This window comes from Macaca fascicularis, chromosome 4, assembly GCF_037993035.2.
Source record: "Macaca fascicularis isolate 582-1 chromosome 4, T2T-MFA8v1.1".
Taxonomy (NCBI): Eukaryota; Metazoa; Chordata; class Mammalia; order Primates; family Cercopithecidae; genus Macaca; species Macaca fascicularis.
In genome coordinates this window covers 128,391,452-128,405,669 of record NC_088378.1, presented here as the reverse complement: position 1 = coordinate 128,405,669, position 14,218 = coordinate 128,391,452, and the positions used below count along the sequence as shown (strand labels likewise).

At 50.2% G+C, this 14,218-nt stretch overlaps 1 protein-coding gene across 3 annotated transcripts in view; it reads left to right on the top strand.

Annotated features, from left to right (window-relative positions):
• The window catches only part of PTK7 (protein tyrosine kinase 7 (inactive)), an 83,277-nt gene that overhangs the window by 50,414 nt on the left and 18,645 nt on the right, over positions 1-14,218 (top strand). For all 3 annotated transcript variants that reach the window (XM_065544025.1, XM_005552941.3, XM_065544026.2), the window contains exons 2-11: positions 683-970; positions 1,434-1,536; positions 1,940-2,130; positions 2,221-2,371; positions 3,716-3,864; positions 4,116-4,382; positions 10,703-10,836; positions 10,990-11,125; positions 11,260-11,379; positions 13,963-14,112. In XM_065544025.1, coding sequence (XP_065400097.1) covers positions 683-970; positions 1,434-1,536; positions 1,940-2,130; positions 2,221-2,371; positions 3,716-3,864; positions 4,116-4,382; positions 10,703-10,836; positions 10,990-11,125; positions 11,260-11,379; positions 13,963-14,112 — 1,689 coding nt within the window. The remainder of the gene's footprint in view (positions 1-682; positions 971-1,433; positions 1,537-1,939; positions 2,131-2,220; positions 2,372-3,715; positions 3,865-4,115; positions 4,383-10,702; positions 10,837-10,989; positions 11,126-11,259; positions 11,380-13,962; positions 14,113-14,218) is intronic.

Below are 14,218 nucleotides of genomic sequence, written 5' to 3'. Positions count from 1 at the left end.
AATGTCCCTGGCTCCTCAGCCTGGCATCAAAACCTCCTGTGTTCTGACCCTGCAGGCCCAGGCTCTCTTTTGCTGGGAAGCCTCCCTGTGCAGCCAGCCCTCGGGGATCCTTTCTTACTTCGTGCTCCAGAGTCACTACTGCCTGCCCACCCCATTCATTTGGCATTTATGCGACTGTAACTGTGTTCTGTGTGCCTCTCTGGTCTTGAGACCTTTTGAGGAGAGGCTACTGTGGCTCACGCCGGTAATCCTAGCACTTTGGGAAGCTGAGGCGGGCAGATCACCTCAGGTGAGGGGTTCGAGACCAGCCTGGCCAACATGGCGAAACCCTGTCTTTACTAAAAATACAAAAATTAGCTGGGTATGGTGGCTCATGCCTGTAATCCCAGCTACCCGGGAGACTGAGGCAGAAGAATCACTTGAACCCAGGAGGTGGAGGTTGCAGTGAGCTGAGATCGCCCCACCACATTCCAGCCTGGGTGACAAGAGCGAAAAAAGAGAAAGAAATTTCAAAAAGAAAAAGAAAAGTTTTTCAAGGGACTCTTGCAATTGTGGCATCATGATCCTTCACACTTGCACTTATTGGATGCCTCTTCCATCCTTATTGGATGCACAGGGTGGCCTGTGTTAGGACAGAGGCTAGCTCCCCCTGACCCTGCCTCTCCTCTGTCTGCATTTACAGGTACCCAGGCAGCCATCGTCTTCATCAAGCAGCCGTCCTCCCAGGATGCACTGCAGGGGCGCCGGGCGCTGCTTCGCTGTGAGGTTGAGGCTCCGGGCCTGGTACATGTGTACTGGCTGCTCGATGGGGCACCTGTCCAGGACACAGAACGGCGTTTCACCCAGGGCAGTAGCCTGAGCTTTGCAGCTGTGGACCGGCTGCAGGACTCTGGCACCTTCCAGTGTGTGGCTCGGGATGATGTCACTGGAGAAGAAGCCCGCAGTGCCAATGCCTCCTTCAACATCAAATGTGAGAGCCAGGGGGGCTGTGCCCAGTCCCCTTGTCAGACCCTCAATGACTGAAGCCTGGGGGACCCCTCCCTTGCCTCAAGTTCTCCCATTTCCAGTTAAATGGGGCAGGCAGAATGCATTTATCATCAGCCCTTTTTGCTCATGTGGATAAGAGGGAATTAAAAGTTACATTTTTCCAAAAATTTTTTTCCTTCAAGTCTGGGGCCCATTTATCTGCTGCATGCTTGTGCAAATGGAAAGGGTGGCTGAGCCCTTGGCCAAGTGTCAGACTTGATCTGCCAGGGACCAGGCAGGCACTTAGTATCTGGTACCTGTAGCCCCAGCCTCAGCCTCCAGGGCTTCCTTGTGTCTGTTGGCACAGAGCCTCGAGGTTCCACAGCTTCCTGCTTGTCCTCCTTGCCCTCTGCCTTCCCGCCCTTGCCCTGCTCTGCCCCTCACTGCAGCCATGGCCTCTGCTACAGGGATTGAGGCAGGTCCTGTGGTCCTGAAGCATCCAGCCTCAGAAGCTGAGATCCAGCCACAGACCCAGGTCACACTTCGTTGTCACATTGATGGGCACCCTCGGTAAGGAGTCAAGGAAGTGGGGATGGGAGAGGGTTATTCCGGACAGGGATGTCTCCCCAAATCCTGGACTCTATGCAGATGTTACCTTGCTCCATTCTGTGACCACTCCTTCCATCACTACAGTGTTCTTCACCCCGCCTCCCCTGAGATGTTGCCCTATACCGGCCCCTGGTGACCTGAAGAGTGGGCCACATTGTGTGTAGAGCTGAGAGATCTAATCTCAACTTGATTCTGTCCCTGAATCAGAATTACCGTGTGCCCTTATGCAAGTCCCTTTCCCTCCCCAGTCCCCATTTCTCCATGTATAAACTGAAAGGTCTAGCCCTGACTCTCTGATTCTGTATCCTCTCCACTGGCCACTGAGTACCCCTCCCCACCACTGCTGACTGTGTCTGCCCTGCAGGCCCACCTACCAATGGTTCCGAGATGGGACCCCCCTTTCTGATGGTCAGAGCAACAACACAGTCAGCAGCAAGGAGCGGAACCTGACGCTCCGGCCAGCTGGTCCTGAGCATAGTGGGCTCTATTCCTGCTGCGCCCACAATGCTTTTGGCCAGGCCTGCAGCAGCCAGAACTTCACCCTGAGCATTGCTGGTGAGCCTGGGGTGGGGGCGGAAGGGATGAGGTGAGTACAGGAGGGCCTCACCACCCAGCCTGCCTGCTCCCCCATCTTTCCCTCTCCAGATGAAAGCTTTGCCAGGGTGGTGCTGGCACCCCAGGACGTGATAGTAGCGAGGAATGAGGAAGCCATGTTCCATTGCCAGTTCTCAGCCCAGCCACCCCCGAACCTGCAGTGGCTCTTTGAGGATGAGACTCCCATCACTAACCGCAGTCGGTAAGGCATCTGGCTGGGAGCGCTCCAGTATCATGTGCCACACACATGCGTTCTCTAGAAGGGGGTGCGGTTCGTATCACAGACATCACAGATTTGTACATGTATTATTTCAAATTTCCAACAGACACAGTTGAATGTTTTGCTTTTATAAGATGAGTCTAACACAGGGAAGAGTCTCTAGGAAGAGCTGTTTTCCAGTTTGCACAAAGGCCCTCTGAGCTAGTGGTGGTTCTACTTCTCTCTCCCCACTGCCCACATGGGTCGTCTGGGATGGAAGGGTAGAGACCCCAGGGATGAGAGAGACACAGGAGACCTGGTAATCAGGTGGTCACAATCTAGATAGCATGATCCAGTGTGGCAAAGACATCACACACACACACACACACACACACACACACACACACACTTTTTGGAGGAAGCAAACACCTCTAGAAGGTTCCAGCCCCACTGCAGGGACTTCTGTTCTTGCCTGGACCCTAGGAGAGCATAGAACACCTTTGTAGTATCGGGCATGACCATGGTCCTTGGGGGTGTGACTTCCTAGGCTAAGGACTTGGATGCCACTTGGCTTCAGCCCTGAGGACATCATCAGTAGCCTGCCTGGTATGGCTGAGGGGTATCTGACTCTGGAGCTGGGTGCCCTATCAGCGTGGCCCTGCGGGATGGTGGCTCCCCTGTCTTGACAGTTGCACATGGTGGTTACTCTGTGTATTAGACCATTTTAATGCTGCTGATAAAGACATACCCAAGACTGGGCAATTTACAAAAGAAAGAGGTTTAATTGGACTTGCAGTTCCACATGGCTGGGCAAGCCTCACAATCTTGGCAGAAGGCAAGGAAGACCAAGTCACGTCTTACATGGATGGCAGCAGGCAAAGGAGAGAGAGCTTGTGCAGGGGAATGCCTCTTTTTACAACCATCAGATCTCGTGAGACTTACTCACTATCATGAGAACAGCATGGGAAAGACTTACTCCCATGATTCAATTACCTCCCACTGGGTCCCTCCCACAACACATGGGAATTATGGGAGCTACAATTTAAGATGAGATTTGAGTGGGGACACAGCCAAACCATATCACTCTGTCTCTCACCTGCATTGTCATTTGCCTCATTGCTTCCCGATCTGATCTCTTGTAGTTGGAACACACACCTGCACATACACCTGAGCAAGTGTATGCAGGCACACACACCAGTGTGGAGTATCAGCTTCCTTCTCTCTGCCCTGTTCCTGGTCAATTCCTTACTACATTTCCGACTTTTGTAGGAAAGGGGTTCCCTTGCATTCCTTTCCAGAAGTAGGCCTATTGGCCACTTTCTCCAAATTGCACTCTCCCCTCTGCAGCCCCCCACACCTTCGCAGAGCCACAGTATTTGCCAACGGGTCTCTGCTGCTGACCCAGGTCCGGCCACGCAATGCAGGGGTCTACCGCTGCATCGGCCAGGGGCAGAGGGGCCCACCTGTCATCCTGGAGGCCACACTTCATCTAGCAGGTGAGTCTCTGGGTCTGGGGTGCTGACGTGGGGACTGCCTTTAACATTTTTGGCACATAGAGATTTAGGCTCCTGTTTTTACTCAGTAGCTTGGAGGGCAGGGGAAGAAGCGGATGCTGGGGGTAGGAGGAGATGCAGAGGGCTTCAGGGGAGGGTTTGGCTGGAAAAGGGCCTAGGCTTGCTGTGGGAGAACATCATGTACCCTGAGACTCACAGTAATCGGGCCATTCCTCCCACTTATATCCTTGCAGAGATTGAAGACATGCCTCTATTTGAGCCACGGGTGTTTACAGCGGGCAGCGAGGAGCGTGTTACCTGCCTTCCCCCCAAGGGTCTGCCAGAGCCCAGTGTGTGGTGGGAGCACGCAGGAGTCCGACTGCCCACCCATGGCAGGGTGTACCAGAAGGGCCACGAACTGGTGTTGGCCAGTATTGCTGAAAGTGATGCTGGTGTCTACACCTGCCACGCGGCCAACCTGGCTGGTCAGCGGAGACAGGACGTCAACATCACTGTGGCCAGTGAGCACCTTTGCTCTGAAGGTCAAGGAGAGGTGGAGGGGAACGCAGGTCTGGGTGTGATGGACAGAGGCTTCCCTGGTGCTCACCTGAGGCCCTCTCAGTTCTGGGCCCTGCAGGCTTGGAAATCAGTTCACTACTGGGAGTCGGAGTAGACAGTAGAGAGCCAGGCACAGGGGTTAGGGTGGGTGCCCCGGAGGAAATAGTGACAGTCCTCACAGGAAAACGGTCCTCTGGGTGCAGAGGAAAGAGCAATGGACTAGGAGTCTAGAGACCTGGGTCCCACTATGCTCCCAACGCACAGAGTGACGATGGTAGCAAATCACCCACCTTACTTGGGTTCAGTCTCCTCATCCATAAAATGGAGCCAGTAATCTACCTACCCCACAAGGTGGTTGAAAAGGCCAAATGAAGTAGATGAAAATGATTTTTCTTTTTCTTTTTTGGGAGGTAATGTTGGACAAAGTTATAGGTGATTTAAAATTTGTTTTAGTTTGTTATGCTTTCCAAATTTCTTTATTAAACATATTACTTATGAAAAAAAGGGGGAGAAAAGCAAGAAATATGAATGAAAGTACACATGATAAACCATTTATATCTGGCTGGGCGTGGTGGCTCATGCTTGTAATCCCAGCACTTTGGGAGGCTGAGGTGGGTGGATCACAAGGTTGGGAGTTTGAGACCAGCCTGACCAACATGGTGAAACCCCATCTCTACTAAAATTACAAAAATTAGCCGGGCGTGGTGGTGCGTGCCTGTAATCCCAGCTACTCAGGAGGCTGAGGGGGGAGAATCACTTGGACCCAGAAGGCAGAGGTTGCAGTGAGCCGAGATCGCGCCACTGCACTCTGGCCTGGGCGACAGAGTGAGATTCCATCTCAAAACAAACAAAAAAAACCCCTTATATCCTTGCTACAGGCATAGGGATTTGTTTACTTATTTATTTATGCCACGCCTTGTTCCAAACCTTTTGTGGTAGTTTAAAAGGATACACAATAAAAATTACAATATGCACACAGAGACAGACATACGTACAAACTATTTTACAATCTGCTTCTTCCACTTACCTTTATATTACTATTATCTTTCTGAGTAGGTAACTTTGCAAAAAGATTTGAATATGAAAGTGGCTTTGTAAATGTGAAGTTATGATGCTAGTGTTCCCATTAGGATACTGAAATCTTAGAAGACATGCGCCCACGCTCAGGCAGTGATTTGGGTGGGAATCACAGCACACGTGTAACAGGTGCTCAGGACACTCACAGTGCAGGTGCAAAGGCAAGATGCACAGTCAAGCCGTCCTCCAGTTGAGGTCTGAGAATCACCTGCTTTCATTAGGGATACTTTTTCTTTTTTTTAATTTTCTTATTTGAGAGGGAGTCTCGCTCGCTCTGTCCTCCAGGCTGGAATGTAGTGGCGTGATCTTGGCTCACTGCAACCTCTGCCTCCCGGGTTCAAGCGATTCTCATGCCTCAGCCTCCCAAGTAGCTGGGTTTAAAGGTGTGTGCCACCACACCCGGCTAATTTTTGTATTTTTAGTAGAGGCAGTGTTTTGCCATGTTGGCCAGGCTGGTCTCAAACTCCTGACCTCAAGTGATCCACCTGCCTTGGCCTCCCAAAGTGCTGGGATTACAGGCGTGAGCTGCTGCGCCTGGCCTCGTTAGGGATACTTTTTAAAATGCAGGCCAGGTGCAGTGGTTCACACCTATAATCCCAGGCTTTGGGAGGCTGAGATGGGAAGATCTCTTGAGCCCAGAAGTTTGAGACCAGGCTGGACAAGATAGTGAGACCTTGTGTCTACAGAAATTTAAAAACTTAGCTAGGTATGATGGTACACACCTATAGTCCCAACTATGTGGGAGGCTGAGGCTGGAGGATGAGCTCGGGAGTTGGAGATTCCAGTAAGCTATGATCACAGTACTGTACTGGAGTCTGGATGACAGCAAGACTGTCTCCAAAAAAATGTCTAGGACATTGCTGGAGCCTTGAAAAAAAAGAAAAACATGCAGAATTCAGGGCCCCACTCCACAGCTCCCAACCCAGACTCTAGGGGTGGGACCCAGGCAGGTTTGTATTTAACAAGTGCTCTGGGTGATACTTCATGTGTGCTCAAGATTGGGAACTACCGGCTTTAATCAGTCATTCCACAGATGCTAACTGAAGCTGGCACTGACTGAGCCACACCAGTGTCCCTTGCTATGCTCTGAGAAGGAGGCCTGTGGCATTTGAGAGTGTGTGATGCAAACAGGGCCAGATCAGGTGCTGGGTGTTAGAGGGTAGAGCCCAGAGGATGGAGAACTCTGGGAATGCAGTCAGTCAATAGAGATTTGTCGAGCACTTTCCTTGTGCTAGATCTGTTCCCAGTACTGGATGCAACTGTGAACAAAGCAGGCAGAAGCCCCTCTCCTTGTGGAGTTCATATTCTGGTAGGGGTGACAAAGCCAGTAAGAAAAACGATCAAATGAACAAATATAATTTTAGCTGCCAGCAGAACAAGGGAGAAAAATAAAATAGGGCAAGTGATAGAGAAAGGGCAGGGCCAGAGGGAGTTTAGGGAAGACTTGTGTAAAAGGTGCATTTGAGCTGGTATTTAAATTAAGAAGGGAGCCAGCCATGTGATAGGCCCTGAGATGGAGATGGCCTTGTATGTTGGAAGAACAGTAGTCGCCTGTGTGGCTTGAGTTGAATAAACGATGGTGAGAGGGGTTGAAGTTGCCTGAGCGGTGGAAACTGGATTACCTAGGTCTTGTAAAAACCTAGTAAGTACTTTGGCTTCGGCATCAGTTATCCATTGCTACATAGCAAACCACTTCAAAATGTGGTGGCACTTTGGGAGGCCAAGGTGGGTAGGTTACTTGAGGTCAGGAGTTTGAGACCAGCCTGGCCAACATGGTGAGACCCCCATCTCTACTAAAAATACAAAAATGGTTGGGCGCAGTGGCTCACGCCTTGTATTCCCAGCACTTTGGGAGGCCAGGGCGGGTGGATCACAAGGTCAGGAATTTGAGACCAGCCTGAGCAACATGATGAAAACCCATCTCTACTAAAAATACAAAAATTAGCCGGACGTGGTGGAGGTGGAGGTTGCAGTGAGCCGAGATTGTGCCACTGCACTCCAGCCTGGGCGACAGAGCGAGACTCTGTCTCAAAATAAAATAAGAAATAAAAGGCCGGGCACGGTGGCTCAAGCCTGTAATCCCAGCACTTTGGGAGGCCGAGACGGGCGGATCACGAGGTCAGAAGATCGAGACCATCCTGGTTAACACGGTGAAACCTCGTCTCTACTAAAAAAAATACAAAAAACTAGCCGGGCGAGGTGGCGGGTGCCTGTAGTCCCAGCTACTCGGGAGGCTGAGGCAGGAGAATGGCATAAACCCGGGAGGCGGAGCTTGCAGTGAGCTGAGATCCGGCCACTGCACTCCAGCCTGGGCGACAGAGCGAGACTCCGTCTCAAAAAAAAAAAAAAAAAAAAAAAAAAAAAGAAATAACCCCACAGCAATTAGCCAGACGTGGTGGCACATGCCTGTAATCCCAGCTACTTGGGAGACTGAGGCAGGAGAATCGCTTGAACCCAGGTGATGGAGGTTGTAGTGAGCCGAGATCGCACCACTGCACTCCAGCCTGGGCGACAGAGCGAGACTCTGTCTCAAACAAAACCAAAACCATAGTGACTTGAAACAACAAACAACAGCCATTGACATGCTTATGATTCTGTGGACAGGTTCAGGTGGGCCTGCTCGTCCACCTGGTGTGCTATCAGCTGGGTGTACACATGTTTGTGGTGAGCTGGCTGGTCCCTGGTGGCCTCACTCACCTGTCTGGCAGTTGACAAGGGGTATTGACCAGGGTGCCTTAGTTCTCCTCCACATGGCATCTCCTGTAGGCTAGCCCAGGCTTCCTCACCTGGTGGCTGGGTTCCGAGAGGGCAAAAGTGGAAGCTGCAACACTACCACTGTGTTCTGTTGGACAAGGGGAGTCACAAGTCACCCAGATTCCAGGGACTAGAAAAATATACTATGACCTAGTGCCGTGGTTCACGCTGCAATCCCAGTACTTTAGGAGGTGAAGATGGAAGGATTGCTTGAGCCTAGGAGTTTGAGACCAGCCTGGGCAACATGGTCAGACCCTGTCTCTACTAAAAAAAAAAAAAATTAGCTGGGCATGGTGGTACACACCAGTGGTCCTAGCCACTTGGGAGGCTGAGGTGAGAGGGTTGCTGGAACCTGGGAGGCTGAGGCCACATTGAGCCATAATGGCATGACCGCACTCCAGCCTGGGTAATGGGTGAGACCCTGTCTCACACACACACAAATAAATAAACTCCACCTCTTGATGGGAAAGTGTCAACATCACATTGCAAAGAGATGAAATGGATGGGAGAATTGTTTATAACTATCATTGCAAACAGCCTACCACACCACATTGGATGGGAAGACCTTGCAGGGTTTTGAGTGGAAGACTGATTTTTCAGAAGATCACTCTGGCTGTTTTGAGACTAGAATGTTAGGACCAAGAGTATAAACAAGGAGACCCATTAGTAGATGACTGTAATAGTCTAGGGGAGATACTGAAAGGAGCTTGAACAGAGGCAGTAGTGGTGGGGGTGAGGTGGTCAAATTCAGGATATATTTAGGAGCCCCAGTAGATAGGGTTTGTGTAGAATGAGTGTGATGGGGGTGGGGTATAGAGAGAAGACAAGGCTAGCTTTTTGGCTTTCTTAATTGACTGGATAGTTCTATTGACTGAGATAGGGAAAATGAGTGAGCAGGTTTTGGGGGAAGTCAGGTGCTCCCTTTAGCGCACATAAAGTTTGAGATGCCTGTTGGATATCCAGTTGGAAATGCCAGTAGGCAATTGGATTTACAGGAATCAGGATGTAGTTTTGGGAACCAACCATTCATATTGTATTGAAGGTTGTGGACTGGATGAGTGAATGTGACTAAAACAGAACAGATTTCTGAGGACTGCGCCTTGGCATTTTATGGTGTAATAAGAAGAACAAGGGGCCGGGCGTGGTGGCTCACGCCTGTAATCCCAGCACTTTGGGAGGCCGAGATAGGTGGATCGCGAGGTCAGGAGACGGAGACCATCCTGGCTAACACGGTGAAACCCCGTCTATAAAAATACAAAAAATTAGCCGGGTGTGGTGGTAGGCTCCTGTAGTCCCAGCTACTTGGGAGGCTGAGGCAGGAGAATGGCGTGAACCCGGGAGGCGGAGTTTGCAGTGAGCCAAGATCGTGCCACTGCACTCCAGCCTGGGTGACAGAGCGAGACTGTCTCAAAAAAAAAAAAAGGAAGAATATGAATTTTGGAGTCACATAGACGAGAATTTTAAATTCTATCACTATTGGGTATTAGCACATCACCATTACTGCTACTTCTTTTTTTTTTTTTCTTTAATTTGAGACGGAGTCTCACTCTTCTGCCCAGACTGGAGTGCAGTGGCGTGATCTCAGTTCACTATGTTGTTCAGGCTGGTTTTGAACTCCTGACCTCAAATGATCTGCCCGCCTTGGCCTCCCAAAGTGCTGGGATTACAGGCGTGAGCCACTGTACCCAGCCACTATTACTTCTTTGAACATCTGTTTTCTTAGCTGTAAAATGGGTGTTGGAATACATATCTTGGGTTTTTTTTTTTGTTTTTTTAGAGATGGGGGTCTCACTCTGTTGCCCAGGCTAGAGTGCAGTGTCTTATAGCAACCCTCCCGCCTCGGCCTGGGATTACAAAGTGCTGGGATTACAGGTGTGAGCCACCGTTCCCTGCCTACCATGGGGATTTATAACTAAGATGATGTTAACTAAGTTAATTAATGTGACAATTAACTAAGATAATGTTCAAAAGACGTTGGTGGCCAGACGTGGTGGCTCACACCTATAATCTTAGCACTTTGGGAGGCCAAGGAGGGAGGACTGCTTGAGACCAGGAGTTTGAGACCAGCCTGGGCAACATAGCAAGACCTCATCACTACAAAAAATACAAAAATTAGCCAAGTATTGTGGTGCATACCTGTGGTCCCAGCTATTTGGGAGGCTGAGGTGGGAAAATCACTTGAGCTTATGAGTTCGAGACTGTAGTGAGCCATAACTGTGTCACTGTACTCCAGTCTGGGTGACAGAGTGAGAACTTGTCTTAAAAGAAAAAAACAAAAACAAAAAAAAGGTGCTGGCACCTGGGTCTTCCTTAAAGGGAAACTCCTGCCATCTGAGTAGCATGGGGCTTCTGAACTCAGGGCCTAGAATGGTAGTAGAATTTCTTGGAGTTGGGTCCTTTGGTTTTGGAGACCTGTGAAGCAGCCTTCACTGTTTCCTTCCTGTCCGTCTAGCTGTGCCCACTTGGCTGAAGAAGCCCCAAGACAGCCAGCTGGAGGAGGGCAAACCCGGCTACTTGCATTGCCTGACCCAGGCCACACCAAAACCCACAGTTGTCTGGTACAGAAACCAGATGCTCATCTCAGAGGTGAGAAAGAAGAATGTTACTATTGGATGGGCAGGGCCTTCCCTCCACCTGCCCTCTTCTGTGCTCACCTCCATAGCACTCTTTCCCTGGAGGCAGCCTCTAGGGAGAGGTGGATGTGGGTTCAGGCTCTGAGGCCTCTCGCCTGTGCTGCAGGACTCACGGTTCGAGGTCTTCAAGAATGGGACCTTGCGCATCAACAACGTGGAGGTGTACGATGGGACATGGTACCGTTGTGTGAGCAGCACCCCAGCTGGCAGCATCGAGGCGCAAGCCCGTGTCCAAGTGCTGGGTGAGCCAGCATGTCTTGGGGGAGCACCCTTCCCGGCTAGGCAGGAGAGGAAAGGGGAGGGAGCAGCAGGCCTGGCCACAGCCTCTCCAGCGGCCCCAATTCCTCCTCTTTCCACCCACCCTCTGCTGAAACAGAAAAGCTCAAGTTCACACCACCACCCCAGCCGCAGCAGTGCATGGAGTTTGACAAGGAGGCCACGGTTCCCTGCTCAGCCACAGGCCGAGAGAAGCCCACTATTAAGTGGGAACGGGCAGGTGGGTATAGTGCCAGCATAGGGTGGGGGCAGGCAGGGCAGTCCACTGATCAGATGCATACCTGAGGGCCCCGCACCGTGCCCAGAAATGTGGAGACTAGACAAGCAATGCAGGGCTGATGTATAGTTGAGTTAGGAAGGAAAAAGCCAGACACAGAAGAGGTCAGATTACAGCCTTGGACAACATGGAAGACGACTCAAGGCAACAAGTGATTGGATTGGTCCAGACAATGCTATAAAGTCCTCCCTTCTCCCTTTCCAAAATCGTTTATCTTTTCCAACATAAAAATTACATGGAGGCCGAGCACAGTGGCTCACGCCTGTAATCCCAACACTTTGGGAAGCCGAGGTGGGTGGCTCACTTGAGGCCAGGAGTTTGAGGTCAGCCTCAAACTGGTTTCAAACATGGTGAAACCGCATCTTTACTAAAAATGCAGAAGTTAGCCAGGTGTGGTGGCACATGCTTGCAATCCCAGCTACTCAGGAGGCTGAAGCAGGCAGAGGCTGCAGTGGGCCGAGATCATGCCATTGCACTAGAGTCTGGGTGACAGAGTGAGACTCTGACTCAAAAAAAGAAAAATTACATGGGCTCCTTTAGAAAATACTGGGAGAGGCTGGGCGCGGTGGCTCAAGCCTGTAATCCCAGCACTTTGGGAGGCCGAGGTGGGCGGATCACGAGGTCAGGAGATGGAGACCATCCTGGCAAACACAGTGAAACCTCGTCTCTATTAAAAATACAAAAAATTAGCCGGACGTGGTGGCGGGCGCCTGTAGTCCCAGCTACTTGGGAGGCTGAGGCAGGAGAATGGCGTGAACCCGGGAGGCGGAGCTTGCAGTGAGCCGAGATCGCGCCACTGCACTCTAGCCTGGGCGACAGAGCAAGACTCTGTCTCAAAAAAAAAAAAAAAAAAAAAAAAAAAAAAAAAATTTAGCCAAGGGTGGTGGCATGTGCCTGTAGTCCCAGCTACTCGGGAGGCTGAGACAGGAGAATTGTTTGAACCTAGGATGTGGAGGTTGCAGTGAGCCGAGATTGTGCCACTGTAGTCCAGCCTGGGCGACAGAGCAAGACTCGGTCTCAAAAAAAAAGAAAAAAAAAATAGTTGGTGGAAAAAATGTACAGTCCTGCCATTTATCGTCTTTGGGTATATGTCTTCTTTTTCTGTGTATATGTTTTTCTTTTTTTACCTAGCAGTTTTATTGTATATATAGTTTCAGTTATTAAATTTACATGATTGGCCAAGTGTGGTAGCTCACACCTGTAATCCTAGCACTTTGGGAGGCTGAGGTGGGAGGATTGCTTGAGCCCAGGAGTTCAAGACCAACCTGGGCAATATAGGGAGACCCTGTCTCTACAAAAAATTAAAAAATTAGCCCGGCATGGTGGTGCATGCCTGTAGACATGCTTATTGTAGAAGTAGACAATACAGATAACTACGTAGTTTTAAAAAATATTTTTAAAAAGCGTTTATTTTTATGTTTTTTTATAACTAATTTTATACCGTCTTTTACTTACCATTGTCAAGCATTTCCGCACATCTTTATATACTCTTCATGAATATTTGTTTTGATGATCCTAATAATATTTCAACGATTAGATTCACTGTAATTTACTTAACTGTTCCTTAAATGTTGGAGATTTGGGTTGTTAACCTCCCAGCCACCCACCCCCATTTTTTTCATTACTGCAATAAACATTTTTTTTTTTTTTTTTTTGGTTGAGATGGAGTCTCGCTCTGTCACCCAGGCTGGAGTGCAGTGGCTGGATCTCAGCTCACTGCAAGCTCCGCCTCCTGGGTTCACGCCATTCTCCTGCCTCAGCCTCCCGAGTAGCTGGGACTACAGGCGCCCGCCACCTCGCCCGGCTAGTTTTTTTGTATTTTTTTAGTAGAGACGGGGTTTCACCATGTTAGCCAGGATGGTCTCGATCTCCTGACTTCGTGATCCGCCCGTCTCGGCCTCCCAAAGTGCTGGGATTACAGGCTTGAGCCACCGTGCCCAGGCTGCAATAAACATCTTTAAGCCAAAGTTTTCTGGATTTAGGTTTATTTCCTTTGGGAAAGATTCCCAGAATTGGAATAATTACACATGAAAGGGGGTATGAACATTTTTATAGCCCTTGATGTGAGTTGGCAAATTGTTTTTTAAAAGGTTGGACCAATTTTGACATTTCCACCTAGAGTGAGAGAGTAGAGTTGTAGATTTTGAGGAGGAAGTAGGCTCCCTCTGCTCAGGTCTGGGGGAACTTTCTGGGAGAGGTGAGGCTCAAAATGCATCTACAGCCTGGGATGGCAAAGAGCGGGAATGGGCTCTAGGAGGGAGAAGTGACAGGCAGCGGGGTAGGGACAGGGCCAATCTAGGCCCAAACAGAGTCTGGTTTGGCAGAAGTGAAATGTCACACAGGGCAATAGGAGGAAGAGGTGAGACTGAAGAATTGGAAGAGGGGTAAATAACGGGGGGCTTCTAACACCTGGCTGAGGAGTTTGGACTTTGCCTGTGTTTTGGAGTCGAGGTGAGGGACTGAGGCATTATCAGCCATCTGTGTAACCCTGATCCTTTCCATAATTTCCCTTTGTTACTCCTGCAGATGGGAGCAGCCTTCCAGAGTGGGTGACAGACAACGCTGGGACCCTACATTTTGCCCGGGTGACTCGAGATGACGCTGGCAACTACACTTGCATTGCCTCCAATGGGCCACAGGGCCAGATTCGTGCCCATGTCCAGCTCACTGTGGCAGGTGCGACCGTGGCAGGGCCCTTCAGCTGGGAGGGCTCTTTAGGGTAGCACCATGTACCCTGCCAGCCCCTTGGCTCACTCCTCCCTGCCCCTCGCTGGTCTCTTTC